The 21,074-nt window shown below is 44.0% G+C and overlaps 1 protein-coding gene across 1 annotated transcript in view; it reads right to left on the reverse strand.

Moving 5' to 3' along the window:
* Positions 1 to 904: 904 nt before the first annotated feature.
* The window catches only part of LOC115576740 (potassium voltage-gated channel subfamily H member 3-like), a 36,699-nt gene continuing 16,529 nt past the window's right edge, over positions 905 to 21,074 (reverse strand). The window contains exons 2-15 of the mRNA XM_030409298.1: positions 20,430 to 20,663; positions 20,148 to 20,279; positions 19,350 to 19,495; positions 18,557 to 18,815; positions 18,131 to 18,288; positions 16,667 to 16,874; positions 14,418 to 14,795; positions 13,160 to 13,359; positions 12,126 to 12,375; positions 9,443 to 9,657; positions 5,092 to 5,366; positions 3,372 to 3,481; positions 3,133 to 3,185; positions 905 to 1,804 (exon numbers count right to left, since the gene is read on the reverse strand). Coding sequence (XP_030265158.1) covers positions 1,124 to 1,804; positions 3,133 to 3,185; positions 3,372 to 3,481; positions 5,092 to 5,366; positions 9,443 to 9,657; positions 12,126 to 12,375; positions 13,160 to 13,359; positions 14,418 to 14,795; positions 16,667 to 16,874; positions 18,131 to 18,288; positions 18,557 to 18,815; positions 19,350 to 19,495; positions 20,148 to 20,279; positions 20,430 to 20,663 — 3,299 coding nt within the window. The 3' untranslated portion in view covers positions 905 to 1,123. The remainder of the gene's footprint in view (positions 1,805 to 3,132; positions 3,186 to 3,371; positions 3,482 to 5,091; positions 5,367 to 9,442; positions 9,658 to 12,125; positions 12,376 to 13,159; positions 13,360 to 14,417; positions 14,796 to 16,666; positions 16,875 to 18,130; positions 18,289 to 18,556; positions 18,816 to 19,349; positions 19,496 to 20,147; positions 20,280 to 20,429; positions 20,664 to 21,074) is intronic.

The following is a 21,074-nucleotide window of genomic DNA, read 5'->3' on the forward strand; positions in this document are numbered from 1 at the left end:
TTGGATTGGATTGTTTACGACCGACATTTTTAAGAAAATTCGAGTATTGGCTGTGTTCTTCAGTTGTTTTCATTTGACTGCTAACTGCAAAATGGACCGGAAGTTAGAGAACTTACAGTAGCTTTAAGGAGTATACCGGTGTATACCGGCAAATTTTAGCAACACAATTAATTATTTGTTAAACTACCGTATTTTAGTAGTCTGATGTGCCAGATGGTTTGTTTTTACAGAACCGTCTGGGAGGTCGCCTTAGAAAGAGTTTGGAAAGAGTTTGTGAAAAATACTTGTCAGGCGATTGGTCGAACCATCTGCCTGTCAGCATCTATCATGGGCTAACTTCAATTTGCCAGATTAATGAAGCGTATGACATAGGAGGAGTGGGTGGTAAATCAAACCTGTGCTCAAGAAAGTGAAGAGAAGAGTAAAAAAAGACTATTTCATGGAGAAAAGCCTTCAATGTTGCTCTTTACCCTTCTTTCAGTGACATATAATCTATATAGCAGCTATGCTAATCTCTTGGGAAGCCACCATTGTTGTTTTCGATCCATCAGTCAGTTCTCTTGCTGGTCTTCGCTCCTAAACCACGCCCCTAGCTGCCAGTAGTTCCTCAAAAGAAGCTGATTGGTCCACTGTGGTCCAGTCAATGGTAAAGAGCTTGGGGACTGGCAAGATGGATTCATGAGATCATGTAACTGGGCAAATCGAGCAGCCTTGCAAGGTAAGTGTTTTAGAAATCAGAATGTATTATACCATCATATACAGTAATTAACTGTAAAAAGAGGTTATTATTGAAGGATTGGTCTTCTTCCTTTTATGTCACTCAGTGCACACACCATGTCAATGTGTCAAACAAATCAAAATGAAACTGTAAAACAATCAATTTATTTTCAGATCTGTTTACAACTGGTGCTCATGATCGTAGTTAAGAACCATTTGAAATGTATTTACATATAAATTCACATGCCAAACTCTGGGCAAATGTTAGTCATGCAGTAATTGTGCGGCATGCTGGTTGTTTTGTCTTTCGGTCCTGTGCCAGTATCTGGATCCGCTCTGTTAAATCCCAGGGCTGGCCTTCATGGATGACGCTCAGCTGTGCCGTGTGCTCCCTCCTGCGGGTTTATCAGGGGTTCTCGGGGTGTGAGGCCATGCTCGAGGGCTGGAGAGGGGTCTGGAGCTGAGGCTGGGAAAGGGAATGTGGATATGACCAGGACATGGACTGGGACTCAGGCTGGAGCTGGAGCTGGGACTCAGACTGGGACAGGAGCGGGTGATGGTATTGAGGGTGTGTTTGTGGCTCACTACCAGGTCCTGATAGATCTACCAAAAGGGGAGGGATGGAGGACAGGTGGCTTGATGAAGACAGAGAAGGGATGGAGCAGCAGGGGTAGGGATGCTGCGCAACCGCGTGCTCATGGGGGGAGCTGTTGAGTGACGGGGGAGCTGAACAATGAGAGGCGAGGGGGGCGGTTCTGGTCTGATAAGGATTCTGGGAGGTGATGGTTTGGGAGGGCGAACATTGAAGCGGGTCAAACTTTTCCAGCAACACCTTCGCCATGCTCTGCGGAGGAGAGGACGGTTCAGGTACCAAGATAGGCGGAGGATTTTGACAGTCTGGACAGTGCACAGGTGCATGTTGGGTAAGAAGGGCAGGGGAGCAACTGTGTGAGGACATGCTGGGAGGCGGGGTCACAGCACTGGGCATCAGCAGTGTGGAGGTGTTGTGGAAGAGGGGTTTGAGAAGACGCGTCACTTCCTGCAGCTCCTGACTGACAGAGGTCACCTGACGGGAGAGGACGCTCATCTGCAGTGAGTCAGAGAGAAGAGATATCATTTCACAGTCACATTCACATATTCAGGTTTTTATATGTCAAGGTTATATAGGATCGATGGGATGGTAATTGTACATACAAGACATGTAAACTGAAATTATGACTGATGTAATGACTGGAAAAGGGTACGACCATCAACATTTTTGCATATTAGGCTAACAACAGTAGAAGTGGTACGATATCTGTAATTCATAGGTTAGATCAGATCAGCCCAAGTTGTTTTTATCTGGTCCTCCTGCAGCTTCTCTGCCTGTAGGTCCGACAACTGTCTGAGCTTTAATATTTGTCCTCTGGATCAATTTTGGTTTCATGCACATCAGTGTGGCAACAGCAGTTATGACACATTTCTCCACATTAAGCCTTGTTCCAGGTTGAATAAGCTGCATCCAGCTCCTCTTAATATCTGGATTCAATTTATTTTACACAGAAGCACCTGTCAGTTGTCAAAACTTTTTCTTGATTTTTTTTGTCTTTTTTTGTCTTAAAGAATATCAATTTTGTTAAATTAATATTCTGTTTTTTCAAATTAAAAGCCTCTTATTTTGTCAGTTTGGGGAGAAAAAGAGATGAAGGGAAGAAAAGAAAGAAATATTTGATGTGAAAAATGACTCCTTTGTGTTACTGCAACGTCTCCACACAGCCAGCGTGGGTGCTAGGGAGAGTGTTTACAGCCACTAATCTGACCGCTACTCAAGAGGAGCGAGTTACTCTTATGATTCAAAGTCTGAGCAAAGACAAATATGGGTTATTACGGAGAGGGATTTCAAGTTTTGGTGCAACAGAATTAAACTTAAGATACGTTTAAAGTAAAAAGAGGTTCAAAGAGTGGTTTAAATTGAATCTTTCCTCATCTTGAGCTTGTTGTAAAGTTTGGCACAACATAATTAAAGAACAACAACAATGATTGAATTATATTTAAGAATTCATCTTTGTTGGTGCAACCCAGTCATTTAGTCACAATACTGCAGCTTCTTCTACCCCTGTGGGAGCTTGAAATACAACTAAACTTAATACATTGGCTTTTATAGCAACACACAAGGAGTGGTTATAGCCACACATGGCTGGCGTGTAAGACTAGCGATTCATAAATTTTCGCTAATCAGTAATGAGTAAGCCTCATTTAACACTGGGTGGATCACTGGCGTTGCACTGGGAATTAACTTGTTAAAGCAAAAAATGCAAATTGCTTTGAAAGAACTATGAAATAAACATGTGATGGCAAAAATATTAAATGAAGTTATTGTCTTACTCAACCATGTTACAGCTTTGTTCTGTGACGTCTCTCTGTGATCAGCCTTACCTCATGCTTCAGCTTAGCGATAGTCTGCATGGTGTCAGCCTCGTCACGGCTCCCTGTCCACATGCAGACATAGACACGCGTATGTAAGTGAGGACGTCGGTAGTTGAGTCATAATTAAGATTAAATTAGTGATTTATTCCAAAATGTATGTTCGCAGCTCTACAAACAAAAGCTGATATAAGACCCTCTTTCTAATGGAATCAGTAAGTGTGTGTGTGTGTGTGTGTGTGTGTACTTACTTGAGGTAGCTGAGTCCGGGCTGGGTAGGAAAGTCTGAGTTGCACTGGGAGAAAAGTCAAACTTGTGACCAGAACCGCTTTGGTTTTCCGCCTCAATCCCATCCACAAACCTGAGGGCAGACAGGAGGACAGTGAGGTAACAGAGGGAGGATTCTCACAATTTGCAATTTGAAAATAAACTCGGAGTCACAGCGTGGGAATGTAGTGATGAGGTATCACTTCCAAATCTCAGATCAGACGCGTGTTGGGACCCCGCCACGCATGCAGCGTCCATGCACTAACAAAAGCCTGGGCACAAAAGGAAAGTGTAGTCTAGACTAAATCTAGAACAGCTGCCAAATGTAACGGACTGGTTAAGCAGACTAACTAAAGGTTTCTACTCTTCAACATGACATCAAGGTAAAGATCACATGTCTCCAGAATGTAGCGCTGCATCTAAGCATACACTGTCTACCACATGCTGAGTTCCACATGCAGGCAGGTACAAATGAGTTTTCCTTGTTCGAGATGACAAACATGATCCCACAAATCTCCCGTGACTCTTCATTATTCATCAACATAAACTAGCCATGGTTTATTCACCAAAGCAACACAAATATACCAATTCATTCACTGCGGTGTATCATATGAAGTCTCTTCTTCTGTGGTACTCAACTATTTAAACAAAAAGCCCGCAAAGCTCATAATGACCTCATCATGCGAAACCCCTTCTCATCAGGAACATAAGGCACCCTGATAGATGTCTTCAGGAGAAACAGTTCAATGTTGAATTCCATGTGTGTGTCTACAGTCAGACACCTTTACACCTAAAATCATCCTTATCCTGAAAGTTTCCCCTGAAAGTGAAGGGTTGCAAGAACGTGCTCAGGAAATTCCATGGTGAATCACATGCTAGCGTCTCAAGTATCCTGTGTGCACAGCTGGTATTTTGGTATGAGGACGACACTGAGGGAATATCCTGCAGGGTCCATATGAGCGCTTCGTCGTCTGAAGCTAGGATGTTTTTAATGAATCTCATGGCAATCTGAACATAACTTTTACTTCTGATGGGATTTATGCTCAGGGGACAAGGATTCCTCGCTTCCTTCGTCTGTCTACACTCTGTGATAAAGGTTTAAAAAAAACACATCCAAAATAAACCTGCTTTCTGACTTATCAGTGTGCCGGTCCTGAACGGTCTTTCTATTACTGATCGCAGCCAGATAAAACATCACCGCCAGTAGATCAGTAGATATTAAATCACTGCTATATACTCAAGATCTTGGAAACTATGATTTAATAGTTTATTTTTTGAGGCAAACTCCTCCTTTTCACATTTAAACATCAAAACTGATTGCACTTCTCGTGGCGCTGCAGCCAACACATCTGAGCATCTCTCTTAAAAACTAGTCCCCAGCTACTTCAGCTGTTCTGGAGAATGCTGCAACGCTTTCTATTTAAAAAATGAAATGGACACCTCCGAGTGATTCTTTATGACATCAGCAGAAATAAAAACAGGAAGGATATTTAATATGAATCTTTTTTCTTTAAGGAATCTGCCGCTTGTTGATCACCATGATGTGTCTTTTAAAAAGATCATGAATTGCTTTGAAACCTGCTCTAATGTGGGCTATATGTAACCCAAATCAGTAAAAAGACAACCTGTAGATAGTTTATGTTTAGGAATAACATCAAAAGTCTCATAAGGAATGGAAGACAAGATCAGTGTACAGTTCCTCACCTTGGGCTCAGGTCCGGCTGCACGCAGCTGAAGCTCACCACAGGGATCTGCAGGCTGGCGGGCTGGCCGTGGTCGCTCAGCGGTCTGAAGGTCCTCGCCGGCAGCAGTGGGGAGCGCAGAGGGGAGCGCAGGGGGGAGCGCAGGCCTCGGCCCAGCCTGCCGAGGGGAGGCATCTGCGGGTGAGGGGAGTGCTCGCCCTCGGACCCTGATCCCTCCTCGTCCTCCTTGATGGATGGGAGCTTCTTCAGGATCCCCCCGTTGCTCTCACAGTCTGCCTGGGGAGTGAGACACAGCTGAGTTGTCTGTCATTGCAGTGTGATAAAAGTTAGTGTTGGTGTGCAGTTTGGAATCAGGACACAGTGAGAGAAATAAAGAGAGGTCGGGAATGTTGAGGCAGTGCAGTGTCACTGCACTCTTCAACCAGATGAGGATGCTGTTGAGCTACTGAAGGCATCCTTTGAAGGGAACAGCCGCCATTCACAACAGCTGCAGTGGAGCTGATCTCCATTCAGTTTCCCAGCAGCCCTGTAAAGGAGCGTACTCATTCAAAACCTGCAGCATCGACGCTATTCACGTCCAGAGACGCTCAGCTCCTCTGAGGGGCTTCTGGGATCTTGAATGAAAAAGCATATGAGCATAAACATATGGAGATGTGTTTTGAAACTGACTGTCCTTTCAAAATAAAACTCCTGCAGCCAGCTTGTTGTTGCCTGTGGCTGGTTCATGCCTGCGTGGGACCTTACTGGAGTTACATTCTTGTCTCTGGACTGTTATTTAAATCTGATTAAACGCAAGCGAACAAATCCCATTTTCTCTTTCTCCTCCTCTCTTCCTCCCCACTGTCACCACCCCCCCCTCTCCTCCCCTCCTCTGACCCCCTATTTGTTGTCTTCCCTGTCCTGTCTTCGGCTCACGTGCCCGGCTGGTATTTTTAGATCTCAGAGGTTTAATTTTAGCACAGAGGTTTGCCTGGAGGGAAGCGAGCGGGAGAAGGGACTGTTTGGAATTTCAGCGTGTGTTTGTGAGCAGCACGTGCCGCCATGAATATGCAGCGTGCCACGATGAGGGCATCAGCCAATTATGTGTATTTGTGAGTGTAAAAAATGTGTGATTGTGTGTGTGTGCGTGTGTGTGCGTGTGTTGAAATAAGCTCACAGTGCATATGAAAATGCTGCACGAGCCAACATATCAGTGAGGAGAAGTATGCCGTTATGGTATGTTGGTATGTGAGAGTGTGATGCTGCGTGTGTGTGTGTGTCGGCACGTGAATGCAAATCCTATGCGAGGTTCCTCCTCTCCCTTTCCCCTGCGGCTTCCTTTCATCCCAATGTTTTCTTGTCTCATCTCCATCTGGTTGTAGCTCTATATTTATCCATCCAGGGATGACCCCACCCCTCCCCCACCCACCACACAGCGCTATTTTTAGTTCCCCAGTGGAGGATGCGCTACCGCTTTTGCTATACAATATTTTTTATGCTTATTTAGCTACAAATTTCAACGAAATCTACATAGGTGAATATCAAAGTTGAGTTTCAACAAGGTTTAAATGCACACTCACCTGATGTTTGTAAGGATTTCATGTTTTTTTGCTGATACATGCAAAAGACCTGTACAGTATTAATTCATGAATTGCTTTGCCTTGTGTACTTCTGCGTTTGAATTGAACTGCACCGATGAACTGGCTTCGTCTTGGATTTCTTTATGACTTCAGGACATCAGTGGTCAAGAAATAGTAAAACATGTCACCCGTTTTCTACACTTATATTTAAAAATATGAAATCACTCAATGAGCTACCGAGGTAGGTACTGGCAGGTAGCTTATTGCAACTTTTGCAATTGACCAATCACGTTGCTGTGATGTGACTCAGTACCGGAGAAATACATACGCAGGGAAATATATCTTATCAATTTTACCTTGTAAAAGGGTCTGTTTGAACCTAAACCATGTTTGCCTAAACCTAACCAGGTATTTATGATGCCCCACACCTGACAAAACAGCAACAGAAAACAAGAAGAAACCAAAAAACAAGTGACCTCAGTGTAAATAATAAGTAAACAGTATAGCACCATGTTCCAGTTGGGTCTCCTGGGTGAGAATGAACCCACTCAGCCACAACAGTGTGCTGTAGAAGTGTACCACACTATATGAACTGTATACCAGACTGTGTTATTTAAAAGCTATCTACAGGGGCTGTGAAGGTTCTTTGGGATTCCGTATTGTACCAGAGGTCCATCGACTCAAGCCAGAAAAAGTATTTTTTCAATATTTTCCATGCTAATATAGCCTACTGTACAGTCCCTTGATATTTCTCCTGGATCTCTGCTCTAATTAACAATTCAACTCACAGTGAAAATGTGACTTAGTTATATCCAGTATATGCTGGTTATTCATGTGTGCGCCACAGCTGAGATCCATCTGTAAATCCCTGGCATCGGAATCGTCCATGTTTAGCTCATGTCTTTATCTGTTGGCTGCATCTCAAGCAGAAGCAGTGGCTTCCTCCTCAGTCCAGATGGCTAATCCTTTCCAAGTGCAAAGCCATCACTCCGGCATTGCGTAAAATGTTGGGTGGAGGAGGTCAGTGCACAGCTGAGACTTGTCTTAAAAACAGAAGGACTCTTCTTGAGAATTTTACCCCAAATTCTCCTTACGGCCTGCAGTGACTCATGTCCAGTGTGCTTTATACTTGGCAACATGGTGACTGTAACACTTAAGCAGTTTACAGAGAGACTGACTGTTCTCTGGAGTGACTGATTATCAGCAGTGACTTGCTGTTCAAGACTTCATGTTCCCTGGAAGCCTTTGTTCACAAGTAAGAATAAGCATGGACCTGAGCTTTGTTCCAGCCCTCACCAATGATTCATGAACTTAATGCAATATTCCTCTTTTGCTCTCTCGACATGGGCTGCATGCAACCAAAGCCTGCTAAAACGTGATCGGTCAAGACTACAAAAACAAAAACTTTAATTAGGATACCAAAATCTTGTCCTTTGCCTACAGATTCTGCATTGATTTGCAGGTGTTTGTTTATAAGAGATTAAGGTTGTTTGCAGTGTTGGGGAGACGTAAACTACATGTTGTTAAACTACATAGCTTAACTACAATTTGCTGTAACTTGCTGGTAGTTAAACTACATTCATATTCTGTGAAGCGTCAAGTAATTTAACTACTTTTTCGGTCATTTTTTGTAGTTTAACTACTCAATTTACAAACTAAAATTCCGACAAATAACATGAAATATTTTTTATAAAAAAATATATATATATAACATAAACTTTATTTTATTTTTCTTTGAAAAAAGGCATGAAACATGTTGTGACACGCCAAGCCAACACTGCCTCCGATTGGCTTGCCCTGGCAGCACTCAAACACTTCACAGAGTGGGCGGGTCTTTGTGCCAAGGAAGGCAGCGCTCATATGGCACAAGCATGTCATGGACAACCCTCCCGCTACCACTGATGGCCCAACCACAGCCATATTCAAGCATGTACATGTTGGATATAGATGCATCTGCAGATACGACCTACGTGTTCACATGTGAGCCCTGCAAGCTGAAAACAACAATAATTTGGACTTTTTTTGACTTTTTCCTCTCGAGTTGAGAGGCATATTTCTTCATGGCATGAGAATTCTTTGTAGGCTATTATATTTTGTTTCACATACACCATATGTTGATTTATTTAACGCTGAGTTAAATGAGTACAAACTACATTTCTCCAGGGGTAGAAATGTAGTTTGTTCAAACTACTGCGAGGCTGAACTACATGTAGTTTTACAAGTTACGCTTGCAAAGTAGTTCCCCCCACACTGGTTATTTGAATATGTGATCAGGATGTGTCAGAGAAAGTGCAACTGGCAGGAGATCCCTGGGCAAAACCAGAACATGCTGGAAGTGCTACATATCCCATCTGGCCTGGGAACATCTACGTAGGTATCCCCAGGAGGGGCTGGAAGACCTGGCTAGGAAGAAGATGGTGGATGGATGGGTGGATGGATGGATGGAAGGATGGATGGATGGATGGTTGGGTAGTTTGATGGCTGGGTGGATGAATGGATGAATGGACAGATGGGTGGATGGCTGGTTGGATGGATTGGTTGGTTGGGTGGTAAGGTGGATGGATGGGTGGATGGACAGATGGATGGATTGTTTGATGGTTGGGTGGATGAATGGATGGATGGATAGATGGGTGGATGGATGGGTGGATGGATGGGTGGGTGGGTGGATGAATGGATGGTGAATGGATGGATTTTCACAACAGGCGCCCTTAAAATGACAATAACAACCATATAAAGTTGCCAGCAGCTTGAAATCACATGTTAAGGGAGATCAGAGAGTAGCCATTATCCTACCTCAGTGTTGTGTCCTTCCCGCAGGTTGTAGGTCAGATCATGCTGGATCTCAGTGATGAACTTCTGGGCATAGTCAGGATAGAGACAGAGCACCTCACGGAGGCCTTTGAGGCTGATGTACTGCAGGTCACAGTAGGTCAGGGCCTTCACACAGGCATTGGTCTTAATCACTTCCTCCTTGGTCAGACAATCAGAGCCAATCAGGTCACCCCGACCTGAAACGTAGAGATACAGAAAGGACTGTAGTTATGGCTGAAGGTAAAGAATGTGTCTCAAGCACTTTGTCAGGTCTGTCTAACTTGTTATCTACCATGTGTCTTTACCCAGGTGAAGCATTGATCCAACACCATCACAATATGTTTCCCTTCCTTAACCTGGAGGTTTGATACATAAGCATTACATGACAGTTAGCTTTAGATTTAATGGTGTGCTGTGAACCGTGTCAGCGATGTTAGATAATGTTTATCTCAAGCATTGATCCAACAGCATCGCAGGCGGTGTGCGCTAACCTAACTCAGAAGTCTCGTTCTGATCTTTAACCGTAAGAGATTTGAAGCGATGTGTAGAATTAGCAGCTAAAGATTAGCATCAGTCCACTTATTTACTTCAAAGTAAGGTCATTGTCCGATTCACAGTACATTTATATGGATGCATCGTCCACACATCTATGGATCACATCTCTAACTATTTCAGATTCACCCCTACTTTTTCCATTTTGAGCCAATGTATTCTTATATTCTAAAATAATTCAGAGGGAAATAATGCATTGATTACTTCACTTAACTTATCTGAAATACAGTGCTTGAAGTGAGGCAGTTTGAATGGTACCCAGTACTGGCACTTTTACAATTTACTTTTTTACAATTTATTTGGCCTTTTGTGGCTTTTAACGAACCTTCTCAGAAGCTGCCAGTACTTTTCTGCCCTCTCAGGAGGACACACAGGAGGCAAGAAGCACCATGAAGTGCACCCGAGCACAGCCAGCCTCCTTTCAGCACCCATGTAAACTGGTGCAGAGCTCCGCTACTGGCTCACAATCTGCAGTGATCGCCAATGATAACTTTATCAATCTTCTTTTCTCTCCCATCAATTATTTGGCGACCCCTTAGGTCTATCTTGTTACCCTTTGTAGGGGCTTATTTTAGTGTATATGGTGTGTGTGTTGTGTGTGTGGTAACAACAGAGGAACAGGCGAGAAAAATGTAAAAAGAAAAAGTGTGTGCAGTGTGTGTTTCTGTCACAGATTTTTAGATGAGATGTGTATTTGAGAAATGTTTGTGTGTGTGTGTGTGCATATACAAACACAACTGGTCTAACATGCTAATGAGTTTAGCCTCTTTCCTCTATAGGCGGCATGCAGTCACTTCATTATTTACACCAGTTACATCATTAATATGAAAAACTGTGTTTTCCTCTTTGCTCCCTGCATTGCTTTCTGCGGACCTGATCTGATTCCAGTGCTGTTTGTGAGTCTGCTTGTATTTCTCTATTCTGTTTCATCCATGCTATGCAGAATAGGAGCGTCAGCGTACGCGTTGTAGGACGAGGCTCTGGAGAGGCTCTTATTGTGGAGGAACTGGGGCGGTTTCTGCAACTCACCTACTGGAGGTACGTATTGTTTGTTCATCATGTCCGCCTATCTATGATCGTTAGCTGGTATTTGTAGGATAGATTGTGACCTAAAGCTGTATAATTTATTTTTATACTAATAAGGCATCAAACAACTTGTTAAAGGTGCCAAACCACAGATAATTATTGTAAATGCTGCAGTTCAGTTTTTAAGCCTTTTAGCTCCTTGTTTTGGATATGTGGCCAACTTCACCTTCATCAAACTCCTTTACAGCAGCACTGAGCTAGTTTCAGTGAGACAGCTGGGGTAAATCCATTTTATGCTGCCTGCCCAGAACCAAACAGAAGAATAAATCAGTAACTAGCTGGTGAACCTTGAGGAATAGAGTCAGACATTTCTCTCAGGATTCGGTGAATACCTCAAATATGAGCTTAAATATGAGCAACACAATGAATGCTAATGTTGCTCCGTGTACGCTTGGTGCTATAGGCTAACACATTAGAAAAACAAGCAAACAAACAAGTAATGCTGGTTATGGATTTCCTGTTTGACTTCTGGCTACATCCTAAAGTGTTCCATCAATCCATGGACCGCACTTCATCTGTCAGCCGATGGGCTGGGAAGTCTTTGCCCACTAGTTTAATAAGGACATAAATGCAGGTGAATTGCGTGATTTAATACACAATACTGACTCTTATATCAAAACTCTACAACCAGTTTTGGAAATGATTCTTCAAATTTGACCAGCAGACACAACTTTTAAGTGTCTGCTTAAACACATGACATGTCATTTCTGCTGCAAGGGTTCCTCTCTATGAAAACACAACAAAAGACAATTTGCAGCAGGGTTGCTGTTCAGCTGCTCAGGGCCAGCCAGCTCTACGGGACAGAGTCAGTGCAGATCCAGGGAAAAAGGGAAATGCACTATACTTCATGAAACTAACGTTACAGAGAGGAGAGAGAGAACAAGAGTCTCTGCTGAGTGCTGATGTTTCAGTGTCAAAGTATCTGCATATTCTTTCATTTCATTGTTTATAGCGACATAGCTATGTGCTGAGCCTTTTCACACATACTTTTACACGGAAATGTCACTTAAACTCTTGTGCTCTTTACCCAGAATGGCCAGCACAGTGTTGTCCTTCAGTACTTCCATGGAGCCTGAGCAGACAAAGTAGATAGCCTGGAGGGCGTCTCCTTGGCGGATGAGGAACTCCCCAGGAGCTGAGAAGCAGGTCTTGATGATGAGGGAGAGGGAGCGCAGGCAGCCCCTGCTGGCCGACTCAAAGAGCGGCAGCTCCAACAGCTCTTTATTCAGGTGCATGGCGATGTCAGCCCTCAGCTCGTCTGGGAAGTCCTTCAGCAGCTGTGGAGGGAATTAGAGGGAAAGCACTGACCTCAGCAGCGAAACAAAGGAACACACTCTCAGCTACAGATTGTGACTGGATATCTCTCTCTGTCTCTCTCAGCTTTAGCGGCTTCTTTCTTTTGTGTGTCATCATTTGAAAGTGACTGTGTGGGAAGGTGAAGGTAACAGGCAAATAAAACCTTTCACCTTCCCACATAGTCACAGCCGACGTATACATGCATGACCAGCAAGCGGTTTCTAGATGAAATGCACTTTAAATGTGCACATTTACTCAAATGTCTCTCAGAACAGCAGATGCAACATGAACCACCCATGTGACAGGGTAGCAAAGATCTTTGCAAGAAAAAGTTGTGGCCTGTTACTTTAAAGCATCTGTGCACCGTCATGTTATCTCTTTAGAGGGAATGATCTAGATTTTAAACCCCCCTAAAAGACACAGTGAGTGACTTAGTGTCAATGAGGTCATTAATCCATGAAATTAAGATCGCTGCCCCAGCGTGATGGAGCCCAACACAAAACCCAAATCCTCTCCGTGACTTTGGGCTGTTTCTTTAGTCTGCTTGGAGGGCAAGTAACCGGATTTGCACTTTCAATTTCAGAAGCCAGTCCAGTTGATCCCATTCTATCTGACAAGGTCAATTCAAGCCCACAGGTCATATAACCATCCATTCAAGTTAAAGGAACAGTTGCACAAATATGCTTGCGCTATAATTTTTTTTTCTATCATCGAGAGTTACATAACAGTTCACGTTCACCTTCAATTAGCCCCTCCCCTCCCTACCTCGCTGACGTCGATACCGTTGTTTACAGACCACGTTGTCTGGAAACACTCCATCATGCGTTGCTCAAGAGCTTTGGGCAGCCGGTGCACCCGGATAAAGTCCTTCAGATCCTTGGTGCGGGTGTGGTAGAGGGAGCGGCGTGAGTACATCCTCTGGATGATGGCGGTCACGTTACCGAAGACCACAGCGTGCATTAATGCTGCAGAGGAGACAGGGACAGTTAGCCCACAGCTGAAATCTGACAGAGGTCTCTGCTTGAGAGGAGTGTTTGTTTTGTATTTCTTTATAATACAAGATATTTGAGGTCATGTTTTAGTACAATTAAAACAGCCTTAGTGACTGGAGAAATAAATGTTTTACAACCCAAACAACCTACACCTGATCAGCAGCAGACTTGCTTTGCACTGCCATGTGTTTTCCCGTGAAGCGAACTGACCTTGTTCTGACTAAAGTGCTTGCTTTACTTGCTTGAATTTGGCATCACATCATATCACGTTGCTGCACCTCAGTCAGACTCCGAACACGTTTGTCAGTGTGACTTAAGAAGGGTGACTGCCGGGGAAATCTTCTGTGTTAATCTGAAATACATAATTCATGAACTACTTTGCTCGCCACTTTTTCAGCCACGTCAGCGCTGTGGCTCTGACGGCTGACGAACCAGCGTGTTAAAGTTTACTCATGAAACTCAACATGTTTAATTGAACACACTTTGGCTGGGACATTCATGGCTTCCAGATGATGTCTCTCTGATTTTTCAGCTCCATCATTAGGTTCAATCAGAGCTGCACAAACTGTCGCCCCAGGTTAAAGTTGTCCTGCCAGATGTGTCTGACTAAATTAATAATTAGTTAAAAATAGAACAAGTTTGGGCTGTTTTTTTTTTTTTTTTTTTTTTTTTTTTTGTGAAGTAGGTTTGATCTTTAATTATTAATTATTTTCCAAGATCTGAGAATGTACAGGAAGTGAGTTGATTGGGGGAACTTTGGTGTGCCCTTCAAGGGAAAATGTTTGGGTGCCATTGGGTTAAATTGTCAATTTGTTCAATACTTTGCCTGTAAAACACATGAGATTCACTTCAGCCTCAGCTGTACTTTATGTGAAGTACTGATTGGTTAATGTAGAAGGCCTCGTGACTTAGCAGCACATACTCATTAGCACAAGCTAACAGATTTTCCTGAAGATTTTCCCAATCCTAATAACATTGTGGAATTCGAGTTTCTATTGAAAACAGAGTCTGCCTGCTTTGTTTTTGCCCACCTCCAATCAGCATGGTGCATATGGAGAAGATCTTCTCAGAGTCTGTGTTGGCTGACACGTTGCCGAAGCCCACACTGGTCAGACTGCTCAGAGCAAAGTACAGTGACGTCACGTAGGAACTCCTGACGGATGGCCCGCCGCTCAGTGTCGTCCCCGAGCCATTTGGCGTCTTCGCTCTGGACCTGCTGCCGTTCCATTGGCCAGAACCCAGCAAAGTGGCCCCACTCAGCGGCTCCAAACCCGACATGTTCCACTGGCTGTAGTTGGTCAGTCCGGCTGTCGTGGTGCCTTGAGGGGAATCAGAGACTCCCAACAGAGACGTGAGTGGTGCCAGGAAGTATGGTGTTCCCAAGCGTTTGGCCAGCTCGTGTAGCCAGCCTGGTGGGGAAGAGTTTAATCACAATTTATTCATGCATGTTAGATTACCTCCCAATTAGCCCAGGGCTAAAAGCATCCTTGGAACCCTCTGAACCCAAGGCTTATATAGCTTTCACATGGGCTTTTCACTCTGCATATTCTTAGCTAACAGTTGACCCGGGGTAAATTGTCCTTTTTCACACACAGATGTTGACTTAAGCCCAGAGCTGCACAATTTGCTCTGCACTTGTATCAACTCTGGATTAAATGTCTGTCGGCACATGTGACTCAAGTTTACATTCTATTTCACTTTAGTGCCATTTCAAACTGACACCATTTAGCCCCCTTTTTTACTTGATTTTCAGGGGGGTAACCCCACGAACTCAGGGCTAACCCTGCTCTGGAGAAAGGCTAGCAATTTTGGTATGTGCCAGTGTGAACGCCTACTTAGCCTGGGACTTACAACTGGCCTAAACACAGTATCAAAGGCACGCTCTTGGCACAAAGAGGGCTAACCCTGACTTTAGCTGAGGGCTTGCTGGCCCTGGTCTGGAGCAGTATTATCCCCCCAAAAAAGGTGCCAGTGTGAAACAGGACCAGACAGTCATACACCATTCAGGAGGGTAACATAGGGCTGGAAAAAGTGCAGTGTGGTACAACCCTGAACCAAACATTGTTAACGATATTTAAAAGGGGCCTTTGGTGAAAAGTAGGCTTTGTGAAAAGTCTCTGAGTGGACTGTAACTAACCAATGCATGTCAAGTTTTGACACACCAATATCCAGGTGAAAGACTAAGGCACAACAACACCAGCAAGGACAGAAAAGGAAATATACATTAAATATGAATTAATATGTATGGAGATCAAGTCATTGTTATATGACCAAAATGTGTTATCTTAAAGTGTCAGATCTGATCAATGCTAAGACCACTTCATCATATCATCAGGCCTACAGTGACATAAAAGGACTGTTGTATCCAGAGGATGCAGATGAAGATTAGTTGTGACCCCTGTGCAACCATCTGTTCAAAATCTTCCCTACACTCTTCCTTATCTATGAAGAAAAAAAGACATGAAGATTTACTGAGCACATTCATGCTCCTCAGAAGATTAACCCTTCTAGCTTTGGACACTAGACGAGCCCCAGCCACAGGACAACATTTTCACTGTGGAGTGTGATGCACACCTCTGGATCTTTTGTTTGTCTAGCATGAATGCTGCTGTTACGTATTTCCATGTGATGAACAAAAATCATGCAGTTGGCCCATGATATATAACAATGAATTGATAACATTTCTATTGAGCTTTTCAAGCTGACTTGGACAAATTGCTTGCAAAAGCCTCTCGCTCACACTCATTAACCCAGAATGGTGGAGCACAGCTCGGCTCATCGGAAACCAATTTAGAGTTCAGTGTTTTGGTCAATTACCGACGCAGTGATTAATGGAGGACTCGCTCCTCCACCTGAGCCACAGCTGCCCCATGTGTACCATGTACATCAGTGTATCAGTGGAAGCCTTTCCTCTATATTTTCACACCATCCTCTACCCATATTCTTCCTCCTAGTCTCTTCCTGTGTCATTTATCACAGGATAACCACCACCAGCACACACACCTCACAGTGTTGCTGTTGTTTGGTGGTGGAGAGCACAGTAGGAGTGGAGACAGAGCACCATAATTAGAAAGCATTTTCTCAGGAAAAGGACACACCACGCCACACACGCTGTGTGATGGCGTTCGTGAGCACATTTCAATCTTTCCATTTCTGGTTTTAAGCTCTAACTGTTGGAGTATCTGTGCAACGTAATTCCCAGAGGGCACATGTCAAACACCGTTGACTCTAATGTTCTCTTAATAAAGGTTAACACACACACACACACACACACACACACCTATATCCCAGGAGGCGGGGCTGTTGCTCTCGATCTCGCTGCGTCCGATGAAGTACCACACACAGGCCATCCAGTGGGCCAGCAGGGCGAACGTGGACATGAGCAGCGTGAGGACCACTGCGCTGTACTGGGAGTAGCGATCCAGCTTCTGTAGGAGGCGCAGGAGGCGGAGGAGGCGCACCGTCTTCAGCAGGTGAACCCCGAAGTTCTAGGTGAGAGAGGAGTAAGGGATTAGAGGGGGAAACACATCTAACAAGCGTGGATCATCAGGATGGATTAGTTACTCCTCGATGCAGTTGCCTTTCCCTGTGACAATAATAAGAATTACTGGTTTCCCATCTGGAGCCCAGGGAGGTTTGTAATTAGAGATTACCCATGCAAACTGTGAATTTCAATCATCATCAGGATAGTGAGCCGTGTTACAGTCAGAAGTGCCTCCACAGACTGTGTGAACATTGTTAAACGCCGCAGGGCACCAATTTCAGGACAAACTTCGAGTTGGTTTCATTTCAGTCAGGGCATTAACTAAAGTAGCCATTCAGAGAAAATCAGCGCCATTATAATCCTCTACCGGAAAAGTACCTGTGGGGCCGAGATTGAAATGAGCTCATTAACCACCCGCTGTCCCTGCATTGATTTTATGCTTTAAACTGGGGTTGCTATTCCCTGCTCTGGATTCCACAAGTGATAAATTACACCCTAAGTTATAATATATCTATGTTGAATAAGTAACTTCAGTTAGTTACACATGACAAAACTAGAATTAACTCTGTTCATCTTTCTCTGACGAGGTCGGCCTGCTCGCTCTACAACGTCTTCCATCATCAGCTCCGGAAAAATACATGTTTGACTTTTTTTTTTGTGCCACTTTGCCTGATTGGGATCTAGATTCACTAGCCGAATGTGGCATTTAAGTTTCCCCTGGCAATCCATATTGTCCAGCCTTGACATATCATACACTAATTATTATTATTATGATGGGCCAGTGAGGGGGTTGTGAACATGTTTGTTTGAAAGATTCCTCTGCTGTGTCGCTCAGTGAACCAGCATCTATCTGTAAAACACTCAACATCAGCTGGCCCGTCGACAGCCCCTGCCTGTAATCTGTCAGCAGCGTACTCATTAGTCATCTTAATTAGCGGCTACCTAATAATGAGTTTCTGGTCGAAGCTCACACCCTTCCTCCCGGGAAGACTCTACAGCCAACAGTGTGAGCAGGAAGGGCTGGATCAGTGGAATAAGGAGCAAATAAATGTTCTGTTGTGGGTCGATAGATAAAACCACGTGATGTTGGCTCTTTGCATTCTGAGCCACCGCAAGCATAGCAAGCTGTCCAACATATATGATTTATTTGCACTTTTCCAGCTCTCACATTATATAACAAGCCGAAAGCTACACTGTATAGCTGTATACAATATACTGTGTGTGTGTGTGTGTGTGTGTGAGGGAGAAAGAGGGACCTACCACACTGATATTGAATGCATAGAGCAGGTCAAAGGGCAGGGCAGCGATCAGATCCACAAACAGCCAGGATGTGACGTAGTGGATGCAGATGGAGCCAGGGTCGTACACCACCTGCCCAGACGTGCTCACGTAGGTGGTTCTGAAGTTCAGAACGATATCTGGAACACAACACACAGCTTAGCAAGGCGGTGTGGCCTCCATCATCAGTGGAGGCTGATGGGTCAGCGCTTCAGGTGTAGTCGACTTGCCTCACTTCTGTCATCAATATGTATCTGAAGTAATCACAGCTGGTTTGACAGAAGTTGAAAGGTCCTTTTCCTTTTTTCATACAATATCTAAGGACAACAGCTTTTACTTCCAAAACCATAAACATGCACCCAAAAAAAAAAAAATGAAATAACGCAGAACTTTTTAAATCAGCCTCACCAATGATGAAAAGTATCTCCACCAAGATGTCGCTGACACTCGGGGGGTTACGCGCCGCCGAGCCGCCGTCCTCTCGCATCTCCACCGCAGTGAAGCAGACGTTGTAGGGAACGGTGACGGCCACGTAGAAGGTCGCCAGCAAGATCAGCCAATCCCAGCCAGCCTTGAACGCGCCATAGTGAAGGAGGATGAAGCGGGACTTCTGGACGTCGGCTACCTTGTACTCTGGGACTGGGTTGGCGTTGGCGCCAAGGACGCTCTTCATTAAGTATATGGAGACACACATATAGAAGTCAATGATAAAGACATGTTAACCCTAAGTATTCTAAGTACATTCATGCAGCTTTATGACTACACTCATTAACACACATAAGGACACACATACAGTAATTCATCATACAAAAAATAAGTATCTAAAATAGGGCTCTATATTGGTGCATATTTTGTTGGTAGATATTAATATCATAGTACATATGTACAAAATGTGTCTGGTGGATTAACTGAGCATCGAGTTAACAGGCAGCTGATGCAAGAGGCTGAAACCTTTAAAGTGTCATATGTGATCTGCCAGCCCCACTGTGAATTTAAATGACTAATGGGAGCTTTTATGGAAATGCATTCCTTAAGATCACACTGCAAGGACAGGATTGCACATTTTATTTCAACCCAGTTCACTGAACCTACAAGTTTTTCATCCTTTCACCCTCACTGAGAAATGAATGCTTAGCGACAAAGTCATTGAAAAATGCACTGGACAAAGCAAACTGCCCCTTTATCAGTAAGTTTGTCTCACATTGTTGATCTTCAGCTTGCTCTTGGTTTTGTCCTGTTTCTGTAGGTGTCCAGACAGCTGGTAGAGGACAGCCCGGCTGCGGCGGCGCTCTGTGTTGAGGCCTGGAGGGCGGCTGACCTGGTGGATCTCCAGCCCGGTTTCTGCATCTGAAATCAAGGACACAGAACTAGTAAAAGATGGCCACACAGACACTACCAATGCACAGATCTGTGGTTGACACTTGCATCTATAAAGGAAATAACCCAACGCTGTGACAGTTTCCTCTGGTGTCAGTCAGCTGATCATCTTCACCAGACAGGTGAAAGGTCTGGAAGTGACACAAGCTAGCAGTCTCGACTTTTTTTTATCTCCGGAAAACACAGGTAAGTGTGGTTGAGAGAACAACATCCTGGGAGAATCGTTGAATCCTCTTTTTGATTTTGATGATGGAAACTGAAAGGTCATCTCGATGGATCTCTGATTTAGAATTTAAATTGTTACACCCCGAATGGAACTGCCACCAGATTTTATTCCCTCTCATTAACATTAGTGTAGCAATGAAATCAAATTATGATTCATGAATTACTTACCATTCATTCAGACAACAGAACTGGCAAAGCATTACTGTTTATTTTGTTTTTTTAGTCCGTGAGGTTGTGTTGCTGGTGACTGCTCCCAACCCTCCTCTGTACTATCACCAGTCATGGCTGCTGATAGATTTGAGCCCCAGCTGCGAAGCCTCTATTGGATCATTTCATGTGAATTACGGTTGAATTGGACAATGCCTCACTTTCTCTTTATTTTCATGCTTTATCTCACCAGTGTCAGATACGTTGCCATGGTCCAGGTCCTTATTTTCTGTGATGTCCTTGTGTGAGACCAGGAACAGAACCACCTCACTCTTCTCGTTCTTTATGGGCACAATGTCGAGCAGACACCAGAACTTAGAGCCTGTGGAAAGAATAGAGATTTAAATACTCCGTTTAAATAGAAATTACCATGCAATCTGCAAACAGATCAGGTTTGACTGAGAGATAATATATTTCAGGCAGTATTAGACATGATTTAATTTAACAATGTCCTCCAGCTGTGCAGTCTCACCGCTCTTCTTGTACAGAATGATCTCAGTCTTGAACTCTCGACGTTCATCGAGAGCTATCTGCATCTTTGAGGTGAGGCTGTCGCTGGTCTCCGTACCGTACAGGAAGTGACACATGCAGCTCTTCTGCATCAGCTCGCCACGGGCAAAGCCGGTCAGCTCACAGAAGCCATCGGAGCAGTAGACTATGGGATAGAGGGACTGGACCTGAGCGTTCCCGAGGACAAAGTTGCTGTCTGAAAGGAGGTTAGATAATCGGGGCAAGACACAAAGAAAGCAGGTTTAGAGAGAGATGTTGATCAGTCGAGTTCTGCCGCTCAGATCAGTTCCTTAAATCTCTTGAATGTCTGAACCAATGTATCTAAAGTTATCACACTCTTAAATGTTATGCCTTTTAAGACCTTTTATAGATCAATTTTAACCACTGTACATGACATGATATATATTCCTGATGGAGGAGGCAAAGAGGGTGAAGACAGAGTGATAGAAACCGAGGTAGAACATGAGTGAACAGACAGACATTCACGGGATGTAGAGCGCTCCGGTGTTGTGTCAAAGTCTGTTCCCTCGTTGATATGTGTTTCCTCTCCCAACCGGAATTTGAGACGATTGAAAACCAACATTCTTTCTACGAGATCAGACAGTAA

The sequence above is a fragment of the Sparus aurata genome, chromosome 24, assembly GCF_900880675.1.
Source record: "Sparus aurata chromosome 24, fSpaAur1.1, whole genome shotgun sequence".
NCBI classification, from domain to species: domain Eukaryota; kingdom Metazoa; phylum Chordata; class Actinopteri; order Spariformes; family Sparidae; genus Sparus; species Sparus aurata.